Source organism: Cyrtonyx montezumae, unplaced genomic scaffold (assembly GCF_038088225.1).
Source record: "Cyrtonyx montezumae isolate F1298 unplaced genomic scaffold, pur_monq_1.0 scaffold_5, whole genome shotgun sequence".
Classification (NCBI taxonomy): Eukaryota; Metazoa; Chordata; class Aves; order Galliformes; family Odontophoridae; genus Cyrtonyx; species Cyrtonyx montezumae.
In genome coordinates, this window is record NW_027072056.1 from 15,160,410 (window position 1) to 15,179,942 (window position 19,533).

A 19,533-nucleotide genomic window follows, 5' to 3' on the forward strand; every position below is an offset into this window, starting at 1 on the left:
GCGCCTGCTGCCAGCCGGGCACCCTGCCAGGACCTGGGGCGCCGCGGGGCTGCACGAGGACACGGAGGGGATGGCTGCCGCGCCGGTGCGAGCGGCACCGGGAGGGGCGCGGCGGTCCCGATCGGGGTTCCGGGGACAGCGGAACGGACGCTCCCACCCAGCACCGCCCCTTTTGTCCCTCCCGCCACGTGACCTAGCGAGAGGGCGGTGCTCCCTCCGCGTCACGTGCCGAGGGCGGCCCCCGAGGCGGCCTCAGGCGCGGCGGACGTCGCCCCGCCCCCCACGCCCCTCCCCCCCGGCGGCGCGCCCGACCAGGCCCCGCCCCTGCGCGCGGCGCGGCTCCGGAAATGGTCGTGCTGCGCTGCGCTGCGGCTGCGTCGGGCCGCGCGCGCTGAAGGAGACTGAAGGTAACGGGCGGGGGCGGGGCGGGCGCGCGCCGCGGGGGGGTGGGGGAGCCGGGTGAGGGGCGGGGGGGGCACCGGCCCCGGGGCGGCGGCGGTGGCGCCGCGAAGCGCGGGGCCTCGCGGAGCCGCCGGGCCCCGCAGCACCGCCGCCGTCGCTGCTCCCGCCACCACGTGGGCGCCGCCGGTCCCTCCGCCGTTATCTGCTTTCCGTGCTGCCGCGGCCCCGCGTTCCGGCGGATCCACGCTGAACGCCGTTCCGACCCACGTGCCGCCGCCGCGCACGTGCTCTGCCGCCGGGCCCCTCCGCCGCCGCCGCCGCACGTGGCGCGCCCCAGCGCCCCGCCCGGGCCCGGTGTTGGGCCGCGGGGCCATGGCGGCGGGCGGCAGTGACACGTGTCCTTGGCAGAGGCCGCGCCGCCGCGGGGGGGAGCGGAGCGCCGGGTGCCGCCCTGGGCCCTGCGCCGTGCCCCGCTTCGCTCCTTCCTCCTCCCGGGGCCGCCAAGATGGTGCCGGTCCCTCCGGCCTTTTCTCCCCCAACCCATCCCCCCCCCTCCCCCCCCGCCCCGGGGTGAGTCACCGCCGCCCCGCTCTGCCCCCCGCCCGCAGCCGGTCGGGCCGGTCCGGGGCTGCGTCAGGCGGCGGTGCTGGGGCCCTGCTAGACGCCGCGGCGACCCGACCCGGCCCGGGGGAACGGCCCCGTCATCGCCCCGCGGCGGGGGAGGAGGGCACGGAGGGACGCGGGCGGCCGCACGGACGCGGGGAGGGCCGGCGGAGGTGGCCGGGCCCGGCGAGCGGCGGCGGGAGGGGCTCTGCCCGCGCTGCCCCGGTGGGCTGCGAGCTCCGAAGCCCTTCGGGCGGTACTTCGGTCCCGTAGGGCCGGGCCTCCTCTGTCTGCAGTGCGGCCTGGGCCCGCGTCTGTGGCGCTGGGGGGCAACGAGAGGCCCCCTGAGCTCAGCCCTGCGCCTGGAGTTGGCAGCCCTGGGCCCGAGTGAGCCTGGAGGCTCGGTAACAGTGAGCCCCGCGGCCTGACCCGGCCTCTCACAGGGCCTCGGGCTGACTGTGTCTCTCCTTTCCTCTTTCCCCTCCTGTTATCCCAGTCAGTCGGATGAAAGGTCTCTGCAGGCCCGTTCAGTCGGCCCAGATTTTTCCCGCGGGGGGGTGAGTATGGGGTGCTGTGCAGGCTTTAGGGGGTCGGGTTGTGGTGTCCCTTCCTCTGGGCCTTCCTTGTAGCGATGGTGGGGAGCCCGGTGTGGTTTTGTGGGCCTGGTGGTATGGTTGTCCCCAGGAGTTCCTGTCCCTGATGTGCCTTAAATCCCTTTGCCCCCTCCCTGCTAACGGGGGCTGTCAGTTTCCTGAGCAAGTAGGGGAACTGGCCCCTTCCAAGTACCCAAATAGTATCAGGGCTGGTGGCTGTACTTGGTACTACTGGGGGTCCTTCTGGTGGTTGCCAACCTCACACCTGGAGGGTGACAGGAAAGTGAGGGAGATAGCCTGTGCTTGGCTCACCAGGGGGCTGGGGGGCCGGCAGAGGGGCTGGGGGGCCAGTTGGGCCATGAGTGCTGACACAGCTAGGCATCAGGTTACAGGCACTGCTCATGGGGCGGCCTGTCTGGCAGTGATCCCCCCCCAGCCCTAATGGTGCCGTGGGACACAGGGACCCCTCCTGCAGTGCAGCTCGGGGGGTGTCTCCTCTCTCCTGCCCGAGTGCCCTTTGTGCTGGGGCAGGGAGCATGGCACTGGGTGCCAAGTCCCTCCTGGGACCTAGTTGTGTCCCTAGAGGCGGGAGTGGCGGTGGTGTGGTGGCAGGGGGGGACGTGGGAGCTGCTCCCTGCCCTCCCCGGTAGGCGTTTGTGGCATGAGCTGGGCTCCCAGCACCACCAGCAGGAACAGGTTTGGCCGGCCAGGGGAAGCGCTTAGTAGGTCAGTCGGGGTGGAGCCAGGGCACCCCGGCGTCAGCCTCTGTCCAACTCCACCCCAACTCCTAGAGCTCCTCAGAGGGGCTGCATTGCTCCATTTTAGGACAGGAGAATACTCTAGTCTGCGACTTTGAGAATGCGATGCCATCCGGCTTATGCCTGTGCCCGCAGATAGCAAGGGGATCCTTATGCACAACCACATGAAATGAACAAAGCTCCACAGCCCACAGGAGGAGCCCCGACAGCCCCGCACCCTGCCCCTTCTCCTGGACTTCCACAGGTAACAAACAGCCCCTCCGATGGCATTTGGGATGGGTTGGTGCCCAACTCTGCCTCTCTGATCTGGGATGAGGCCACTAGAGGTTGTGGTGCCCACTGGTTCCCTCTGTGCAGTCAGCGTTCCCACCTGGTCAGACGGCACCTGTGATTTTTAACCCGACACCGACCTCACAAATGAATACGCCTTCTCAGCCGCGACAGGTAAGGGGTTTGCTATGGGAAGAAGAGGGTTTGGGTGAGCTGGTCAGGGTCTGCAGCCTCCTGACTGAGCAGCCCACGCTCTTCCTGGTTGGCCACAGCAGTGCTGGGGGTACAGGGAGCCTGATCCTGCCCTAAGTGGCTGGCGTGCACCTACCCCAAATCTCCATTTTGATGTCCCTTCTCCCCAGCTTTGGGGTGAGGGCAGACAGCTACTGCGGGGCACCCACCAAGTGACCGCTCTTTTCTCCTTCCTCCCCTTTCCAAACCTTGCTCTCTCCTCTCTCAGTTTCCAGCAGGGCCTCGTGCTATTCACCAGCAGGTACTAACCAGTCCCTACCCTGCATGCTGAGCACCCGGGGCAGCCCCAGCACCTGGCACTGTACAGAAACACTTGGGGAGCACGTGGGGAGCTGCACTGAGCCCTGGGGGGAAGTAGACTGGAGGAAAGAGGGACACCTGCTTGGTGGGATCAGCTGGAGGGGTTTCACTGCAGTGTCCCCAAGTTCCTCAGCTGCTCTTGCATGAAGTCTGGTGCATGTGGCTGTGCCTGTGCTAGCCCCGGCCCAGGCTGCTGCTTCTGCCTGTGCCGTCCTTATCTTTTTCTTCTTTCTCCATCTGGGATGGGGGGTGTCTCCTGAGGCAGCAGCTGTGCCATGCTGCTGGCTTGTCCTTGGCTAATGCAGTGTCCTGGGAGTGATAGTGACTTTCTGCAGTGCCCCTATCATGTCCCTTAAACTGTGGGAAACTGCAGCCATGGTGGGGCTGGGACCTGACAGCCGTGGGAGGTGACAAAACCTTACTGCTCTGCAAGCTGGATGTGTCCCCCTGCATCCTGCCTGTGACACTGTCTGTCCTTCCTTACATGGCCCCTGGGAGTGTGAGCAAAGGCTCTGTGTCCCCATCAGCTCAGTGGGGCAGCTGGGGACAAACCTATCAATGTCCTCAATGTACCAGGTCCCCCTGGCTCCATAGGGACCTCCCTCCAGAGGGGCAGGCAGCTCCCTGCGTTCCTCAGCATGGTTGGATCTGGGATGTGGGCATCGTGCTGGGAGCTCAGCTGCCGCTCTTCCATCCCACAGCCCCAAGCTTGCACTGCCACCCCCGTCCCCCTCACACCACCCATACCCACATCCCATCCCAGCGCGGCAGCGGTAACTCCTGTCTCTCTCTTTCCCCTCTCCCTCTGTATGCGTGCACTTGCTATCAGGGAGGATTCAGGTCTCTCCAGGTAATGCTTTCTCCTTGCTCCAGCCTTGCCCTGCGCACCGGGTGTGCAGACACCTCCTTGCTTGCTGCCTCTGTTTTTCAACCCTGGGGTGCTGCCGCCCAGCAAAGCAGCATGCAGGAAGGCTGGAGGGAGCTGCCGGCTCTGCGTCCCAGCTGTCCGGCACATGCAGCGTGTCACTGGGACTACAGGTCCCAGCATTCAGCGCGAGTGCCGGCCCCGTTGCAAGGCACGCTGGGACCTGCCGCTGAGCTGCGTGCAGCCTTGGCCGGCTCCGGGCGCTGCCGGCCCTGCTGGGCTGGGAGTGGGCTGTGCTGGGCATGAGCTGGGTCGGATGGAGCCAGGTGGCCCCCCAGCAGGTGCGTGGGGCCAACGTGGGGTGCCTAGAAGTGGGGGGTGGGAGAACCGCATCCCAGATGGGGAGGCTCCCCTCTTTAAGTCTCCGCCCAGGGGTGCTCTCTGCCTAGGATAAGTTTTGGGGTGATGGGTGCTGTGAACCTGCTGCCCTCCAGATTCTTGGGTAGGGAGGGGGCCTACTTTGGTTGCGTTGGTGCTGTGGCGGGGGGGGGTGTTGGTGCTTTGGCCTCACTGGATCCCTGTCTCTCCCAAAGCATTTCTACCAGAACAGGGCCCAGCCTCCCGCCAGCGCGTCCCGCGTTCAGAGCAACACGACGGCCCGGCCCGGCCCTCCTGCCCATGTGTATCCAGCTGCTTCCCAGGTGATGATGATACCCTCCCAGATATCCTACACACCTTCCCAAGGAGCCTATTACATTCCTGGACAGGTGAGGGCTGTGCCCCGGGCTCTGTGGGAGGGGGCTGGGGTGGGTCCAGGGTTGGAGCCCAGGTTTGATCTGGGGGCGCAGAGGGGGTTACCCTGAGCTGTCCCTGACTCCATCGGGGTGTCCCTGTCTCTGCAGAGGGGCAGCACCCACGAGGTTCTGTGTGCAGACCCTGGATATGTGATGCTTGGCTTGTGTTCTGTGCCTTGCCCAGAATGGCACACAGGTTTGGGGCAGGCACAGGTTCGGGGTGTGTTTGTGCCCCGTTGGGGGTGTAACCAACTTTCTTCTCCCCCATTTCAGGGTCGATCCACATACGTTGTCCCGACACAGCAGTACCCGGTCCAGCCCGGTGCCCCTAGTTTTTACCCTGGAGCCAGCCCCACAGAGTTCGGGACTTACGGTACAGACTGGGGGGATTACCCTGCTTGCCATTGCTCTTCCACCCACAATACTTGGTCCCTTCTGTTCCCTTGACTCTTGCCTCCCTGCAACCCCGCAAATTGGTGGGCTGAGCACAAATCCCTCTGTTTCTGGGCTTGGTGACTGCTGACACTGCTTCTTGCTGTTCTGGGATTCTGGGGGTGCTCTGGGTCTCCCAGTGCAGCCCTGAAGGCTGTGCACGTGTCCCATCTGTCCACCCACCTCCTCCTTTTCCAAATCGGGACAGATTAATGTTTAACTGCCCAGGCAGAGGGACAAGGCAGACTTTATCCCCTCTCCCCCTTGGCTCACGTTGCCGGCAGTGAGTAGTTTGGTTCTGCTTCCCCTCCCTGAGCCAGCTGCACGTCCTGGGTGAGCGAGGTCTGGTCAGCAGTTGCTCCGCGCCTGCCCTCTCCTGGAGCTGGGGAGCAGTGGTATAAGCAGCCCCCCCCCCTCCTCCCCCCCGCTTGTATGTGGACACCCAGGCTGTGACTATATTTAGGCTTGGTCCGTCCCGGGAGGCCTGGCAGACACAGAAATGTGAGCCGAGGCCTCCGTCCCGTCCCCGGTATGGCAGCAAAGCAAACCGGGGCGGAGAGGGGTTTCTCCTGAGCCAGGTACGTGTTTGTCCTCCCTCCCTTTTGTCCTATCAGCCCCTCAGAGGGAGGAGGTGGCCCCAGGCAGTGGCCAGCTGGGTCTGCTCCCAGCGCTCAGCCCAATGCCTTACTGCTCCATACTATCTGGAGCACTGCGTTGCTGGGTGTTTTTGTCCCTTTGCCTGCAACCTTAGGGTCTCCTTCTTCCCCATCCACCGAACTGCCAGTGGGATTTTAGGCCCTTCTGGTGCTCCTCCAGCCCATCACGGGGATCCTCTTTTGTGGCTTCATTGCTTCCCCAGTGTTTAGCTCCAACCACGTGCTGCTTTCCTGGGCTGCCAGACTGGCTCTGTGTCTTGTGTGGATCCCCAGAATGGGGACAAGGTGGCCATCAGTGCACAGCTGAGTGAGGTCTGTGCTCAGTGTGGCTGGGAAATACTAGAGCTGGGAGGAGGCCAGGGTGCAGCTGCCCCTGTCCCTCCCTGTGCTAGCGTTGGAGTCACTCTCTGCCTGGGGCATGATGCAGCCCTGAATGATGCTAGCCCTCCATAAGATGCTCCTCTCATGGATGGCTTGGGAGGAGCACATCACCTTGTGGGGGCTGGATCTAGGCCCAGTGCTGCCTCCAGCCCTCAGCACCGCTCAGTGCTGTGAGCTCAGCTCACAGGGGTCTGAGCAGGGAGCCAGAGCCCAAGGGTGTGAATGAATGGAGGGCGTGGATGGGGCTGCATGGAGCCGCCCTTAGGCTGCTGCTGGCCCAGGAGAGATAAGAGAGCTGGCAGGAAGGCAGCACCCATGGAGCTGGGGCTCCTGTGCTCAAGCATGGCTCAGCGTCCCGGAGGGACTGGCGGTGTCCTGGAGCCGGTGGGCACGGCTGGGTGTGGGGGTGGTGCAGGGACGCTGCAAGTCATGGGGAAAGAATTCAGTCAGGCCTGTTGGGTGGGTTGGGGTGATGCGGGCCAGATGAGACTGGGGTTCTCTGGAGCGTGGTGTGGGCTCCCCCAGCTCCTGGCAGTCCCCCTGTGTTTGTGGGACTGGGAGGACTGGACTCTGTGGATGCACACTGGACACCTGCTGCCTCTTACGCTCTCTCCTCTCCCTCCAGCGGGTGCTTATTACCCAGCTCAGGGGGTGCAGCAGTTCCCAGCGGGGGTCCCCACTGCCCAGGTCATTGTGAGCCAGCAGCCACCGATCCCCCCAAAACGAGAGCGCAAGACGGTAAGGGGCCATGCACCTCCAGCATGGGGGAGATGTGTGCTGGAGATGGGGATGGTGCCATGCCTGGCATGGGGCACGCCGCTTGTGCCGGCTCTTTCAGGGCTGCCTGCTGTGCTTTGTGTGCAGCACGCCAGCTGAGGGTGGTATGGGGCTGTGCACCTGGGTTGGGGGCTTGGTGGGTGCCGACGACCTTGGCTGTCCCAGCGGGCGTTGTTGTGCTGAGTCATGGCTCCAGGGGGGCGGGTGTGCCGCGGCTGCCAACTGCTGTCTGCTCCCAGAGATGCCGGCGCTCAGAGGCCTTGTGTGGGGCCTATTTATAGCAGGGAGCCGAGCAGCTGCTGGCCCTGCACTGCGCCACGAGCTGGGGGGCAGGGGGTGCTGCTGGGCTGGGGATTTCTCCAGGAGTACTAATGGGGAGACTGGTGCTGCTTAGGCTGTGCTTTTGTTGGTACCTGGCAGCTGGTTGTGTTCGCAGACAAGTAAGTGAGCAAGGGCTGTGCCTTCTCTCCGTACGGGACTCACATGTCCCACCAGGGTGCACTGCAGCTCATGCTGCACCCACGCTGACTGTAGGAATGTGGGGTGCCTACATCCACTGTAGCAGCGTGGTGATGCCTGTGATCCAACAAGCCCTGGAGGCAGGCACTGGTCTGAGCATAGTGATACCTTGCAGTGTGTGGGAGCACGCTGCTGGCTCTGGTTGCTTGGTGGCATCTGAGATGCACTCTGCCCTGTACCATCCCTTCCAGGCAGGCAGAGGGATAGCACCTTCTCTGTGAGGCTCTGTGCTCTGCAGGGAGGGGATATACCCCTGACTGGTCCTCGGGCAGTGTGCTGTCAGGGCAGGTGCAGTGTGGATTGAACCTCTTGCCTCTGCCTCCATAAGAGGTGTCATGGGGATGTTGAGTGTAGGGGAGGTGGGTGGCCCTTGAGTGCTGTGTTCCCCAACCTGCTGATGGTCCCCCTCTCTCTGCTCTGGCCCATGGACAGATCCGGATACGAGACCCCAACCAAGGTGGCAAAGATATCACTGAAGAAATCATGTCTGGAGCAAGGACCTCATCTACCCCCACCCCTCCCCAGGTTGGTGATTCCCATTTTCCTAGCTGAAGTGCTGGGAGATGCACGGTGTAGTGCTTAACCCTCTCTTTGTGCCCTTAGGCTGGAAGCGGTTTGGAACCCCAGGCCAACGGAGAAACCCCTCATGTAGCAGTTATTGTCCGGCCAGGTATGCGTGCACACTGGGGGCTGGCTGGCTGTGCCACAGATCTCACAACTGGTGCCAGGCCCCATGTCAGCCCCACTGATCACATGGGGCTTGTGAGGATGGGCATGTTCTCTGAATATCTGAGGACCTGTGTTTCCACTGTTGGTTCTGGGAGAGTTTATGGGGACTGTCTTTGCTTGGTCTGGCTGTACCCTGGGCACTGGAGCATCACACCTGTAACCCGTTTGTCCGTTTGATGTGGGTTGGAACATCTGTTCCTCCCTCCTGCTAATGGAGAGCTGGGATTTAGGGGGATCAGGGCACAGGAGGCGTCAGTGCCCCCCACTAACACTTCCTGTCTTTCAGATGACCGCCCGAAGCCCGCGCTGGTGGTGAGCAAGCCCGTCTCCCTTGAGCCCAGCAAATCAGCGTCTCCATCGCCTCCCCCTCCCCTCATCCCTGAGGTGGAGCCTGTGGTGATTTCGACTGTGACACTGGTGCCCATGGAGCCCCCCGTGGAAGCGGACACTAAAGTGGAGCTGGGCGAGGCGCCGCCCGACCTGCACCAGACGTTTAGCGCTATCACTACAGTGCCAGGGGCCGGGGAGCTGCCCCTCGTGCCCCCGCCTGACATGGACACGGCAGCTGTGGTGGAAGAGGAGGTGGCAGAGGAGGAGGAGGAGATTGCCATTCCTCTCCTGGAGTCCACCTTGCAGGCACCTGCCCCACCCGAGGTGCCGTCGGTGCCTGCTCTCCCCCTCGTGCCAGCTGTGTCCCCGGTGCCAGCCGCGCCGTCGCCACCGCTCGTTGTCCCGCCGGTCCCTGAAGCGCCCGCCAAACCCGCCTCTCCCAGCCCCCCACCACCACCCCTGGAAGAGCCCTGCCCTGAACCCGTTGCCGAGCCTGCTGCTGAGGCCAATGGGGTCTTAGAGGAGGTGCCCGAGCCGCTCCCTGAGGCACCCGTGTGCCAGCCGGTGCCCGTGCCCGTATCGGAGCCAGCCCCGGTGCCCGCCCCTGCTCCCGCTCTGGACTCTCCCATCGCGCAGCCTGAAGAGCTGCCTTTGCCCAACGGGGTGGAGGGATCCAGCAAAGTGGAGCCGAGTGAGGAGCAGCCTGAATCGGATGTCAGCCCCATCTCAGAGCCCGAGGAGCCGGCCCAGCCTGGGACCCCCGCTTCCCCCCCAGCAGAGGAGGAGGAAGAAGAGAGCGAAGGCCCTGCCGAGGCCCAGGAGCGGAGTTCAAGTCCGGCCCCTGCCCCATCACAGACCTTGGAGGCGACTGTGCAAGGTCTGGGCTGCTGGGGGGTTTATTTGGATGAGGTGTTTGCTATAGGGATGTGGGGAAGGTGAAGAACAGGGATGGGGCATGTCACCTTGGGACGTGATGTGGGTATGGAGTGCTTGCGGGAAGATGTGTGGGAGTGCCCTGGCTCACAGTGCTGTGGGTCGCCGTGGGAGACATGGATGTCTATTGGGGTGCCTTAATCACTGCTATGAGGAGGATGTACTGGGGCTGTATTTGAGGCTGTCCTGAGTCTTTGTGGGCATGGGGAGGAGGTGTGTGCTGGGGATGTGTGGATAGGTGCATGGGTGGAGATGTGCTTCTGAGAGAATGTAAAATTGCAAGAATTGGAAAGTATATGAGAACCCTTAGGAGGAAGATGGAGTGCCTTGGTGTAGTGGTAGTGGGGGAAGGTGCTCCGTATTCTTGTTTTTTGTGAGGCAGATGCGTGGAAGTTAACCGAGGGGGCTAAAGGAGAACCGTACACCCTGGGGTTGGGTGAAGGAAATGGGGCATATTCATAGAGCACCCTGTGCAGAAGCACGGGTTTCCTTAGGGAAGGCAGGCAGATGTGTTTCTGGGGAGCACATCTGTGGTACATAGGGCTGCTTGGGAGGGTATCATGCAACCTGGGAGCAGTGTATATGGGAGGAGAGATATGAGTGGCAGTGACTGTATAAAGGAGATGGGATATCCTTGTGCACATCCCTGCGCAGGGGCAGGAATGCTGTGAGGATGGGGAGCCCCAAGGCTAGGCAAGGGTATGGATGTGGTGCTGCATTATAGCACAAGGTGAGCAAGGGTGTGGACAGGGAAAGATACAGAGTCCCTGCACGGTGCTATGTGTGTTAGCAGTCAGTGCATGGGTATCGTGGCTGGGGGGGAAGGCTGTGCTGGGAAGTGATGGGACCCTATCCTCAAGTTGCTCAGTGCTACTGGGGCCTCACTGGTGATCCCAGAGCTGTCACTGGGGCATGAGGATGCTGCATCGGTGCCCAGCCCTCACGTCCCTGCCTCTTCTGTTAGTCGCTGTGTCGGTGCCAAAGAAGAAGCGAAGGATGAAGGAACTGAACAAGAAGGAGGCAGTAGGCGATTTGCTGGATGCCTTTAAAGAGGTGAGCTTGCCAAGGCACCTGTGGATCACCCTGTCCCATCCCCTCTTGTGATGAACTCTACTTTGTGCCATCGTGTCTGGGCCACTGATACTCTGTGATGGTAATGAGGATCTGAGGGGGCAGGGTGCCTGGCGTGAGGCAGAAGGGCAGGGTTAGACTCAAAACATGACTGTTGTCTGCATCCCTCTCCTGCTGCAGTCTCAGATCAGCGACAGTGCCTCAGAAGTGGAAAACAAGCCTCCCCCTTCCACCCCTGCCCGTGAAACAGAGGACGCAGCCCCCGCCCGTCCCCAGGAGGAGTCAGAGGAGACGTGGGAGGAGAAGGAGGACAAGCTGGCCCCAGAGAAGGGCAAGGCTGGGGACCAGAAGTACCGCTACAAGGAAGGTGAGCCCTGCGTGGGCCTGTGAGGCCTCTGCTGGGAAATAACAACTGTGGGTCCAGAGATGGGGAGGCTCTGGGTGGCATGGGCCACAGTTGTCCCACATAAGCATCATATGCTCCTCCTGTCTTGTCCTCAGACTTTGCAGTGTTGGGGACAGAGGCTCCGACGCAAGTGTCTTGAGCAGGAAGCCAGTGGCATCAGACTCTCTAAGCGAGCAGGGTTGTGTTCTTGGCAAGGGAGCTTTGTGGTTGTCTCAGCCTCGTCTTGCCGCTACCTAGCATCACAGTCCCTTTGTTCTCTCCTACTTCAGAGCAGTGGAAGCCATTGAATCCCGAGGAGAAGAAGCGGTATGACCGGGAATTCCTGCTGGGCTTCCAGTTCATCTTTGCCAGCATGCAGAAACCTGAGGGGCTGCCCCAGATCACGGATGTAGTGCTGGACAAGGTTGGTGCGGTCCTGGAAATTGGGGTTGAGGGTTGGGCACTTTGCTCTGCACCACGGCAAGGCGAGGCTGGGCAGGGACCCATCTGCTGTGCTCTGGGTCCTGCTGCAGCACTTGCAATATGAGCCAAGCATTGGGGAAGACACGGGTAGCTCTCTGGGGCTATTTTTCTAGTTCATTGTCCCGGCGCTGAGGCTGGGGGATGGATCTATCCCTCCTCTGCCCCCCGGGCATCCTCAGCCCTGTGTACCTTCACAGGCCAACAAGACCCCACTGCGGGCGCTCGATCCCATCCGCCTCAGTGGCATGAACTGCAGCTCTGACTTCACTCCCTCTTTTGCCAACCTTGGGCGACCTGTCATGGGCAACCGGGGCCTGGTGAGTATCTTCCTGCTTCTCCTACTTTTGCCGTGCTGAACCCCTCTGCCTCTCTATGATGATCAAGCCTTCGAGCCGCTGTGTCTGGGCCACTGATGTCAGTGATGGAACTGAGGATCTGAGCAGGTGGATGGGGATGTTGCAGGAGCTGGTTTGCCTGGTGTATCCCACAGAAGGGCTGGTGCAAAGAGCTGAGTTCCTTCTCCCTGTGTCAGCCCTCAGGGTTGGGTCCTCGCCGCTCGCAGCAGACTCAGAGGAAGGAACCCCGCAAAATCATTGCCACTGTGTCCCTCAATGAGGATGTCAAGCTGAACAAGGCTGAGAAGGCCTGGAAACCCAGCAGCAAGCGTGCCTCCGAGGAGGAGGATCCTGAGAACATCAAGACGCAGGTAGGAGTCAGGGACAGGCTGGTGGTGCACCTGGTGCCCATGGGGAGGACAGGGAAATGCAGCTGACTCTTGCTACCTCATTGTCTTTACAGGAACTGCTTCGCCGTGTCCGCAGCATCCTCAACAAGCTGACACCCCAGATGTTCCAGCAATTGATGAAGCAGGTGATGGAGTTGTCCATCGACACGGAGGAGAGACTCAAGGGTGTCATTGACCTTGTCTTCGAGAAAGCCATCTCGGAGCCAAACTTCTCTGTTGCCTACGCTAACATGTGCCGTTGCCTTATGGGGGTGAGCAGGGACTGGGGGACCTGGGATTTGTTCAGGACCTTTGGCTGAGCTCTGCAGGGTGCCAGTGCCTCTGCATGGGGTGGGCAGTTTACCTCTAATGTGAGGAAAATGGGGTGTGAGGCTGGCGGGCTGAGCACAGAATTGTAGCACAGCCTCACAAAGAGGTAAGGTGTTTTTTCTCTGCTTTAAGCAGTAACCAGGGGTTAGGGCTTTTGTGGGAGGCACAACTCACATTTCTCGGGGCTGTACCTCTCCCTGCAGCTCAAAGTGCCCACGACAGACAAACCCACAGTGACTGTGAACTTCCGCAAGCTGCTGCTCAACCGCTGCCAGAAGGAGTTTGAGAAGGACAAGGACGACGATGAGATCTTTGAGAAGCGGCAGAAGGAAATGGACGATGCCAGTGCTGTGAGTTGGGGTGGAAGCTGCAGCTGAGGGCTGGCCCCATGCCTTCAGGTGGCTCAGGGCTCTGACCTGCTCTGGTGTGACCCTTGCAGCCTGAGGAGAAGGCACGCATGAAGGATGAGCTGGAGGAGGCACGGGACAAGGCCCGCCGGCGGTCCCTGGGTAACATCAAGTTCATTGGAGAACTCTTCAAACTGAAGATGCTGACAGAGGCCATAATGCATGACTGCGTGGTGAAGCTGCTCAAAAACCATGATGAGGAGTCTCTTGAGTGCCTTTGCCGCCTGCTTACTACCATTGGCAAGGACTTGGACTTTGAGAAGGCCAAGGTACCCCTTGCCCTGCCCCGTCTTGCCCTGCCTTGCCTTTATCAGGAGTGTGACCGTGACTCTGTGCCCTTACAGCCCAGAATGGACCAGTACTTCAACCAGATGGAGAAAATCATCAAGGAGAAGAAGACATCGTCCCGAATCCGTTTTATGCTGCAGGATGTGATTGATCTCAGGCGGGTAAGGCCTGTGGCCTACTGTCCCCTGCTTTGTTTCATGGAGCTGCTGGCCTGTCCTCTGAGTGCCAGCAGTCTTTATGTCCTTGAGAGCAGAGACATGGGTATGTAAGCTGTGGCCAGCCCCAGAGACACCATGCTAGCTCCCAGCCCTTGGTTAGCATGGGAGCAGTAGTGGGCACACAGTAACTGGCGGCTGTTTAATGCAGGGAGCTTCCAAAACTGAGCCCTTTTGTGCCAAAAGCTGCCACAGCACGCAGGGAGCTGTGGTGGCTGAGGCTTTGGGGACTGGACAGATAGGAAGGGGGGATGTTGCTGCCTCCATCTTCCAGCTGTCTGAGTACCCCCTGCCCTGTGTCTGTGCCCTCTGCAGAATAGCTGGGTGCCTCGGCGAGGAGATCAGGGCCCCAAAACCATCGACCAGATTCACAAAGAGGCAGAGATGGAGGAGCATCGGGAACACATCAAAGTGCAGCAGCTCATGTCAAAAGACAAAAGGAGAGGACCTCCTGGGCCATCCATCAGTGGTGCGTGACCTAGGGTCACCAGAGGCAAGTTGCTTCTTCTAGATGTTGAGGTAGGGCTGTGCCTGACTTCTTTCCCCTTGTGCCCAGGTGGACGCAGCAGCCTGGTTGCAGATGATGGCTGGAACACAGTGCCCATCAGCAAGGGCAACCGGCCTATCGACACCAGCCGGCTAACGAAGATCACTAAGGTGAGGCTGTGGGGGGAGCATTGTGGGGCTCCCTGGCCCCACAGTCTCGGTGCAGGGCTCAGAGCTGACTCTGTTCTCTGCCCTCAGCCTGGATTGATCGACTCCAACAACCAGCTCTTTGCGCCAGGGGGGCGGCTGAGCTGGGGCAAAGGCAGTAGCGGAGGGTCTGGTGCAAAGCCTGCAGATTCAGGTAGGTGGCGTGAGGTCAGCTCGGTGGGAGTGGGTGCTTGAGTGGGAATGGGAACCCTTTTCTCCCAGCTGTTCCTGTACCGGGGATATGCCGAACTCTGAGGCTCCCCTCTTTTCACGCCCAGCATCTGATTCAGGGCGACCGGCCACAAGCACCTTGAACCGCTTCTCAGCACTCCAGCAGTCCACCCCTGCTGAGAGCACGGAGTCCCGTCGCGTGGTGCAGAGGTGAGTGTGCTGCCCTGGTGGGCTGGGGAAAGTCCCCCAGGTTGGGCAGTGGTCAGCTGGTATGTGGGTAAACAGAATCTGATGTCTGGGCTGGAATCATCCTCTGCTGTAGGATGGGGCTGTGAATATGGGCTTGATATGGGGTCACTGCATTCTTGTGGGAAAGGCAGATCCCATCCTGGGCTGTACAAGCCCAGGTGCCACCAGGAATGGAGCGGGAGGTCTTTCTACTGTTGCTTGGTATTTGGTGGATCACACTTAGGTTCTACGTGCAGCCTGGAGCTACCAGGAGTAGACATCCAGTGATGTTCTGGAGGGGTTCTTGCAAAGACTATTGGGGTAGTTGGAGCTGAAGTGCAGGAGCCCAGAGACTTAGATTTGTTCAGTCAGGAGAAGGAAAAGTCTACTGCAGCAGGAGGGAAGGTATGGGGTGGATGGAGCCAGACTGTCCTCAGCATTGCTGAGGGGACAGAGCAAAGGACGGCAACAGGCCTGCTTTGGAACAGGGGGTCTCTTCCCATGAGAGTGGTCAAGTAGAGGGGACTGGAGAGGGCTGGGAATTGGAGTGGGACAGCATTGCCTTGGATAGCTCTGCAGAATTTGGGGTCAGAGGAGTGTGGTAATGGGCTTCTTCACACTGTCCTTTCTCCTTCCACCCAGGAGCAGCTCCAGCCGCGACAGGTCAGAAAAGGCTGGGGACAGAGGGGACCGGGAGTCACGTTCGGAGAAGAGCAGCGACCGTCTGGAGCGTCCCGATCGGGGAGAGCGGGGCGAGAGGAACAGGCCTGCTGTCACCAAGAGGAGCTTCAGCAAAGAGACAGAGGACAGGAGCAGAGAACGGGAGAAGCAGAGTGGCCCTGAGGCTGTGCGCAAGACAGCTAGCATGTCAGAGGAACGGGACAGGAGCCGAGAGACGAGTGAGTTGGGGAGGAGAGGTGTCCTTGCAGTGTGGCTGTGGGCTGAGGCTCTGCCGGTCTCAGGCAGTGATTGATCCTTTTGCTCTCCTCAGTTAAACAAGAGCCAGCACCTTCTGCAGCATCATCCAAACCCATGCTGTCAGAGGAGGAGCTGGAGAAGAAATCCAAGGCAATCATAGAGGAATATCTGCACATCAATGATATGAAGGTAAGAGGAAGAGGTAGCCAGGCACCCACAGGATGTCATCCGCTTTCCCGGGCAGTACTGCTGTTGGACAGGTTGCTGGCAGTGCCAGGATGAGGAGCAGAGAGCAGGGGCTGGCTGTGGGGCAGTACTGACCTCTCTGTCTCTGCAGGAGGCCCTGCAGTGTGTGCAGGAGCTGAGCAGCCCCTCCTTGCTCTACGTCTTTGTGCGGAATGGCATTGAGTCTACGCTGGAGAGGAGCACAATCTCCCGTGAGCACATGGGGGTCCTGCTGTGCCACCTGGTGAAGGCTGGCACGCTCTCCAAGGAGCAGTACTATAAAGGGTGAGGGACTGAGGCAGCTTGTCCCCAAAGCACTGTTTGGCCTGCCTTTGAATTCAACCCTCTCCAAGTCCCTCCCATTTGAGGGTGCAGGGTTTGCTGGATCCCAATGCCCCCTTCTCTGCCCTCCAGGCTGCAGGAGATCCTGGAGATCGCAGAAGACATGGAGATCGATATCCCACACATCTGGCTGTATCTCGCTGAGCTCATAACACCTATCTTGCAAGAGGAAGGCATCCCCATGGGGGAGCTCTTCAGGTGAGGGCTGTGCCCTTCTGCAGGGCTGCTGTGGGGTCCTGGCAAGGGCATGTGTAACAACCATGTTGCTTGTGCCTCACAGGGAGATAACAAAGCCCCTGGTGCCCCTTGGGAAGGCCACCACGCTGCTGGTTGAGGTGCTGGGCTTATTGTGCAAAGGCATGGTAAGTGCATGGTGCTCACAGAGCTGCCGGCCCTCTTGCACCTGGAGAGAATAACCCTCTTGCACGTGGAGAGAATGGCAGTGGGCAATGCCCCTTACTCTATGTGGGAGTGGGTAGTGGTTGTGGGCTGGGGAGCAGTGGCACTGAGGGCTGACTTGAGGTTTTCTTGCAGAGCCAGAAGACTGCAGGCAAGTTGTGGCGGGATGGGGGCCTGAGCTGGAAGGAATTCCTGCCTGAGGACCAGGATGTCAACAAATTTGTCACAGAGCAGGTGAGAGCTGGGCTGTGGCCTCCAGCCCCTGCTGCTGGGAGTGGCCTTCCCCTGCATTGCACCCAACAACTTGTTGCTCTTGTGTCCCCCCAGAAATTAGAGTACACAATGGGGGACAACTCAGACACGCCAAGCTGCAAGGAGCTGACCTCAGAGGAGCTGTGCAAGCAAATGGACAAACTGCTGAAGGAGAACTCGAACAACCAAAGAATATACGACTGGATTGAGGTGAGGGTGAGGGAGGGTGCCTTGCAGGCATTCTACGTGGCTCAGCTCACATCTCACAGCCCCTCTCTCCTTCCTTCAGGCCAACCTAAGTGAGCAGCAGGTCTCATCCAACACGTTTATCAGGGCCCTAATGACATCTGTGTGCCATTCAGCCATCATCTGTGAGTATCGGGGTGAGGTGGGGGCCTGGTGTGCCCTTGCAGCCCTCCTCTCACACGTCCTTCTCCTGCAGTTGAGAATCCATACCGTGTGGATGCCCTGGTCATCCGCAACCGGGCCAAGCTGCTGCAGAAGTACATGCGGGATGAGCAGAAGGAACTTCAGGCACTCTACGCCTTGCAGGCTTTGGTGGTGAAGTTGGACCAGCCTCCAAGTGAGTGTCACACACAGGAATGGACAACATGGAGGGAGAGGGGTTGGCATGTGTGTCCCTGCCATCAGAGGGTGGCTGGGGAATAGCAGGATTTTCCCTTCTGTCCCGTCCAGATCTGCTGCGGATGTTCTTTGATGCTCTCTATGATGAGGACGTCATCAAGGAGGAGGCCTTCTACAAGTGGGAGTCCAGCAAGGACCCGGCGGAGCAGCAGGGCAAGGGGGTGGCCCTGAAATCAGTGACAGCATTTTTCACCTGGCTCCGTGAAGCAGAGGACGAGTCAGACAACAACTGAGCAGCTGTGAGGAGGAGGAGGAGGAGAAAGGGGGAGAGAGCATGGGGCACCCTGGGGTGTGACTCCATCCCCTCCCAGCCCTGGCCCCTTGGACTTGCTCATGCCGGGGCCGAGGGACCTGCTGTGCCCCCAGCAGCATCCTCTTCTCTTTTTATTTCTCTTCCTCTTCCCCCGCCCCGGTTCTGTCGGCCAGGCCTGTACTAGTTTGTCACGATGATAATAAAAGGATGCTGATGGAGGCGGCTGTCGCTGTGGGTCTGCTCCAGGCCCCTTCTGTCCCCCCTCCCAGCACAGCACCCTGTGTCACCGGGAGTGGGGGCTGAGCCCCCCCAGGCTTATGTCATGGGGAGGGGGGATGAGATGGGGATGATGTCTCCCCTCCTCTCCCCCCCTCCTCTTCCTCCTGCCCCCCTCCTTGCTGAAATATAGAGAGATTATATATATATAAACTTATTAAATTTGGGTCGGGGACAGGAGTGTGATTTCTCCCCCTCCCCTGTCCTCTCTCTATTCCCCCATCACTGCCTGGAGTCCTCCCTATGGTTTTTTATTTTAAATATAAATCATTTCCCCCCCCCCCCCCCCCCGCACCCCACAGCTCCTGCTATGACACCTGAGGAGGGTGCCAAGGGGGGTGTGGGGTGGGGGGGGGGAAAAATGTGTGACCCTTTCTCTCTGGGCCAGGCTGAGTCCCCCGTCCTCCCCCCAGAACCCTCCATCATCCCCACCCCAAACGTTTAAGGCCACAATTGGGCAAAGCGACGGGGCGGCCCCGCATCCGCGTCCCCTGTATTTATAGAGCGCCGGATGTGACGAGCCGCACGTGTAATTATTAAAACAAGGATTCAATAACTGGTCACGTCAATTTGTAAATAATTTTTTTTTTGCGTTTTTTTTTTTTTCTTTCTCTTTTTTTTCTTTTTTCTTTATGGAGTATTTAATTGAAGATTTAAAGGCATCTTTTCACCTTAAAACTGGAAATAAAAGAACATTGCTAAATAATGCCCCGTGTGCCGCTGTTGCCGCCTGGCCCTGTGCCCCCCTGTCCCTTGTCTCTTGCCCCCCTGGGCTGGCATGGGGGTGTGCCAGGGAGGGGTACCCCAAGGCAGACAATAGGTACCACCCTGCTGGGGCTGGGAGGTGGGCAGGGGTTGGTTGTTCCTCCATGCCCCCAGACCCTGCTGTTCACCTGGCACGAGGTGGAGCGGCCCTTAATGTCAAAACGGTGCTTGGGAATGGGGAAACTTGTCCCTATGTTTCCTTCTGGCTGTGGGCACAGAGGTGGCAGGAGAGGATGGGAGGCACTGTGCTTCTCTTCTGCTTTCCTCATGGAGGCTTTTTTCTCGGTACCCTTTGCAGTTGTGCAGCAGACATGGAGGCAAGGCTGGATGGTGTCTGTGGGGTGTAGGTCCCCATGGGGTGTCCTGGGGTCGAAGAGAAGGAAGGGTTGGCCCTATCTGGGGCTGGTGTTGGCTGTGTTGGGCTGCTGCTTGCTGAGTCACCCTGGCCATAGCCTGGAGGGCCCAGACCAATTAACCAGAGGCCGTTCCCCAGATTAGAGGCTGATCTGGCCGAGCTTCAGCCCTGGCAGCACTTAATGCTGGGAAGCGTTTGGCAGGGAACGGCTGAGCAGGGCTCCTGGGAGCTATGGCCATGCAACTACCCCCGCCCAGCAGCGAGGGCTGAGGTCCCAGGGCAGTCAGTGGGTTCCAGGGTGAGCAGCCGTCTGCCTGGGGCGGGGATGCTCGAGGTTTGGGGCACCAAGTGCAGCCTCCAGCTTGGTACTGGGATGCGGTGATACCAATGGGTCCCCCGCTCTGGGCCTCTCTGGGGGGCGATACCCGGGCCGCTCTTTGGGGCGGGCGCTGTCCGCGGTGCTGGCACGGCGCTCTCCGCGGTGTCCGGCCTTCCTCCCATCCTCCTCCTCCTC

At 60.4% G+C, this 19,533-nt stretch overlaps 1 protein-coding gene and 2 non-coding genes across 8 annotated transcripts; all 3 read left to right on the forward strand.

The window, feature by feature from the left end:
• The first annotated feature begins 332 nt into the window (after positions 1–332).
• On the forward strand, positions 333–18,462 carry EIF4G1 (eukaryotic translation initiation factor 4 gamma 1). 6 transcript variants are annotated; one of them, XM_065748239.1, is made up of 33 exons: positions 333–407; positions 1,502–1,562; positions 2,492–2,600; positions 2,714–2,800; positions 4,637–4,810; positions 5,111–5,210; positions 6,932–7,044; positions 8,035–8,127; positions 8,206–8,272; positions 8,618–9,538; positions 10,559–10,647; positions 10,846–11,032; positions 11,341–11,474; positions 11,713–11,850; positions 12,066–12,239; positions 12,332–12,529; positions 12,791–12,937; positions 13,027–13,263; positions 13,339–13,443; positions 13,813–13,966; positions 14,054–14,154; positions 14,242–14,344; positions 14,469–14,571; positions 15,232–15,488; positions 15,581–15,696; positions 15,845–16,017; positions 16,147–16,272; positions 16,355–16,436; positions 16,609–16,707; positions 16,801–16,935; positions 17,015–17,096; positions 17,168–17,308; positions 17,422–18,462. In XM_065748239.1, exons 3-33 carry the CDS (start codon positions 2,526–2,528, stop codon positions 17,601–17,603), a joined length of 4,893 nt encoding a protein of 1,630 aa, XP_065604311.1. In that variant the 5' UTR covers positions 333–407; positions 1,502–1,562; positions 2,492–2,525; the 3' UTR covers positions 17,604–18,462. The 6 variants fall into 6 exon arrangements, with proteins under 6 accessions (XP_065604311.1, XP_065604315.1, XP_065604316.1 ...); XM_065748243.1 differs by having other exon boundaries at positions 14,481–14,571; XM_065748244.1 differs by having other exon boundaries at positions 11,731–11,850.
• Positions 10,690–10,766, forward strand: LOC136056416 (small nucleolar RNA SNORD66). The gene has a single exon (XR_010622939.1). It is a non-coding gene; the product is annotated as a small nucleolar RNA SNORD66 (small nucleolar RNA).
• LOC136056418 (small nucleolar RNA SNORD66) lies at positions 11,901–11,976 on the forward strand. Its single transcript, XR_010622940.1, has one exon. It is a non-coding gene; the product is annotated as a small nucleolar RNA SNORD66 (small nucleolar RNA).
• Positions 18,463–19,533: the final 1,071 nt, after the last annotated feature.

Coding starts and splice junctions, on each gene's coding strand:
- EIF4G1 (XM_065748239.1), top strand. CDS start 2,526: ATGAACAAAGCTCCACAGCCCACAGGAGGAGCCCCGACAGCCCCGCAC. Junction 10,648..10,845: donor TGCTGGATGCCTTTAAAGAG/GTGAGCTTGCCA, acceptor CTCCTGCTGCAG/TCTCAGATCAGCGACAGTGC. Junction 14,572..15,231: donor TCCCGTCGCGTGGTGCAGAG/GTGAGTGTGCTG, acceptor CCTTCCACCCAG/GAGCAGCTCCAGCCGCGACA.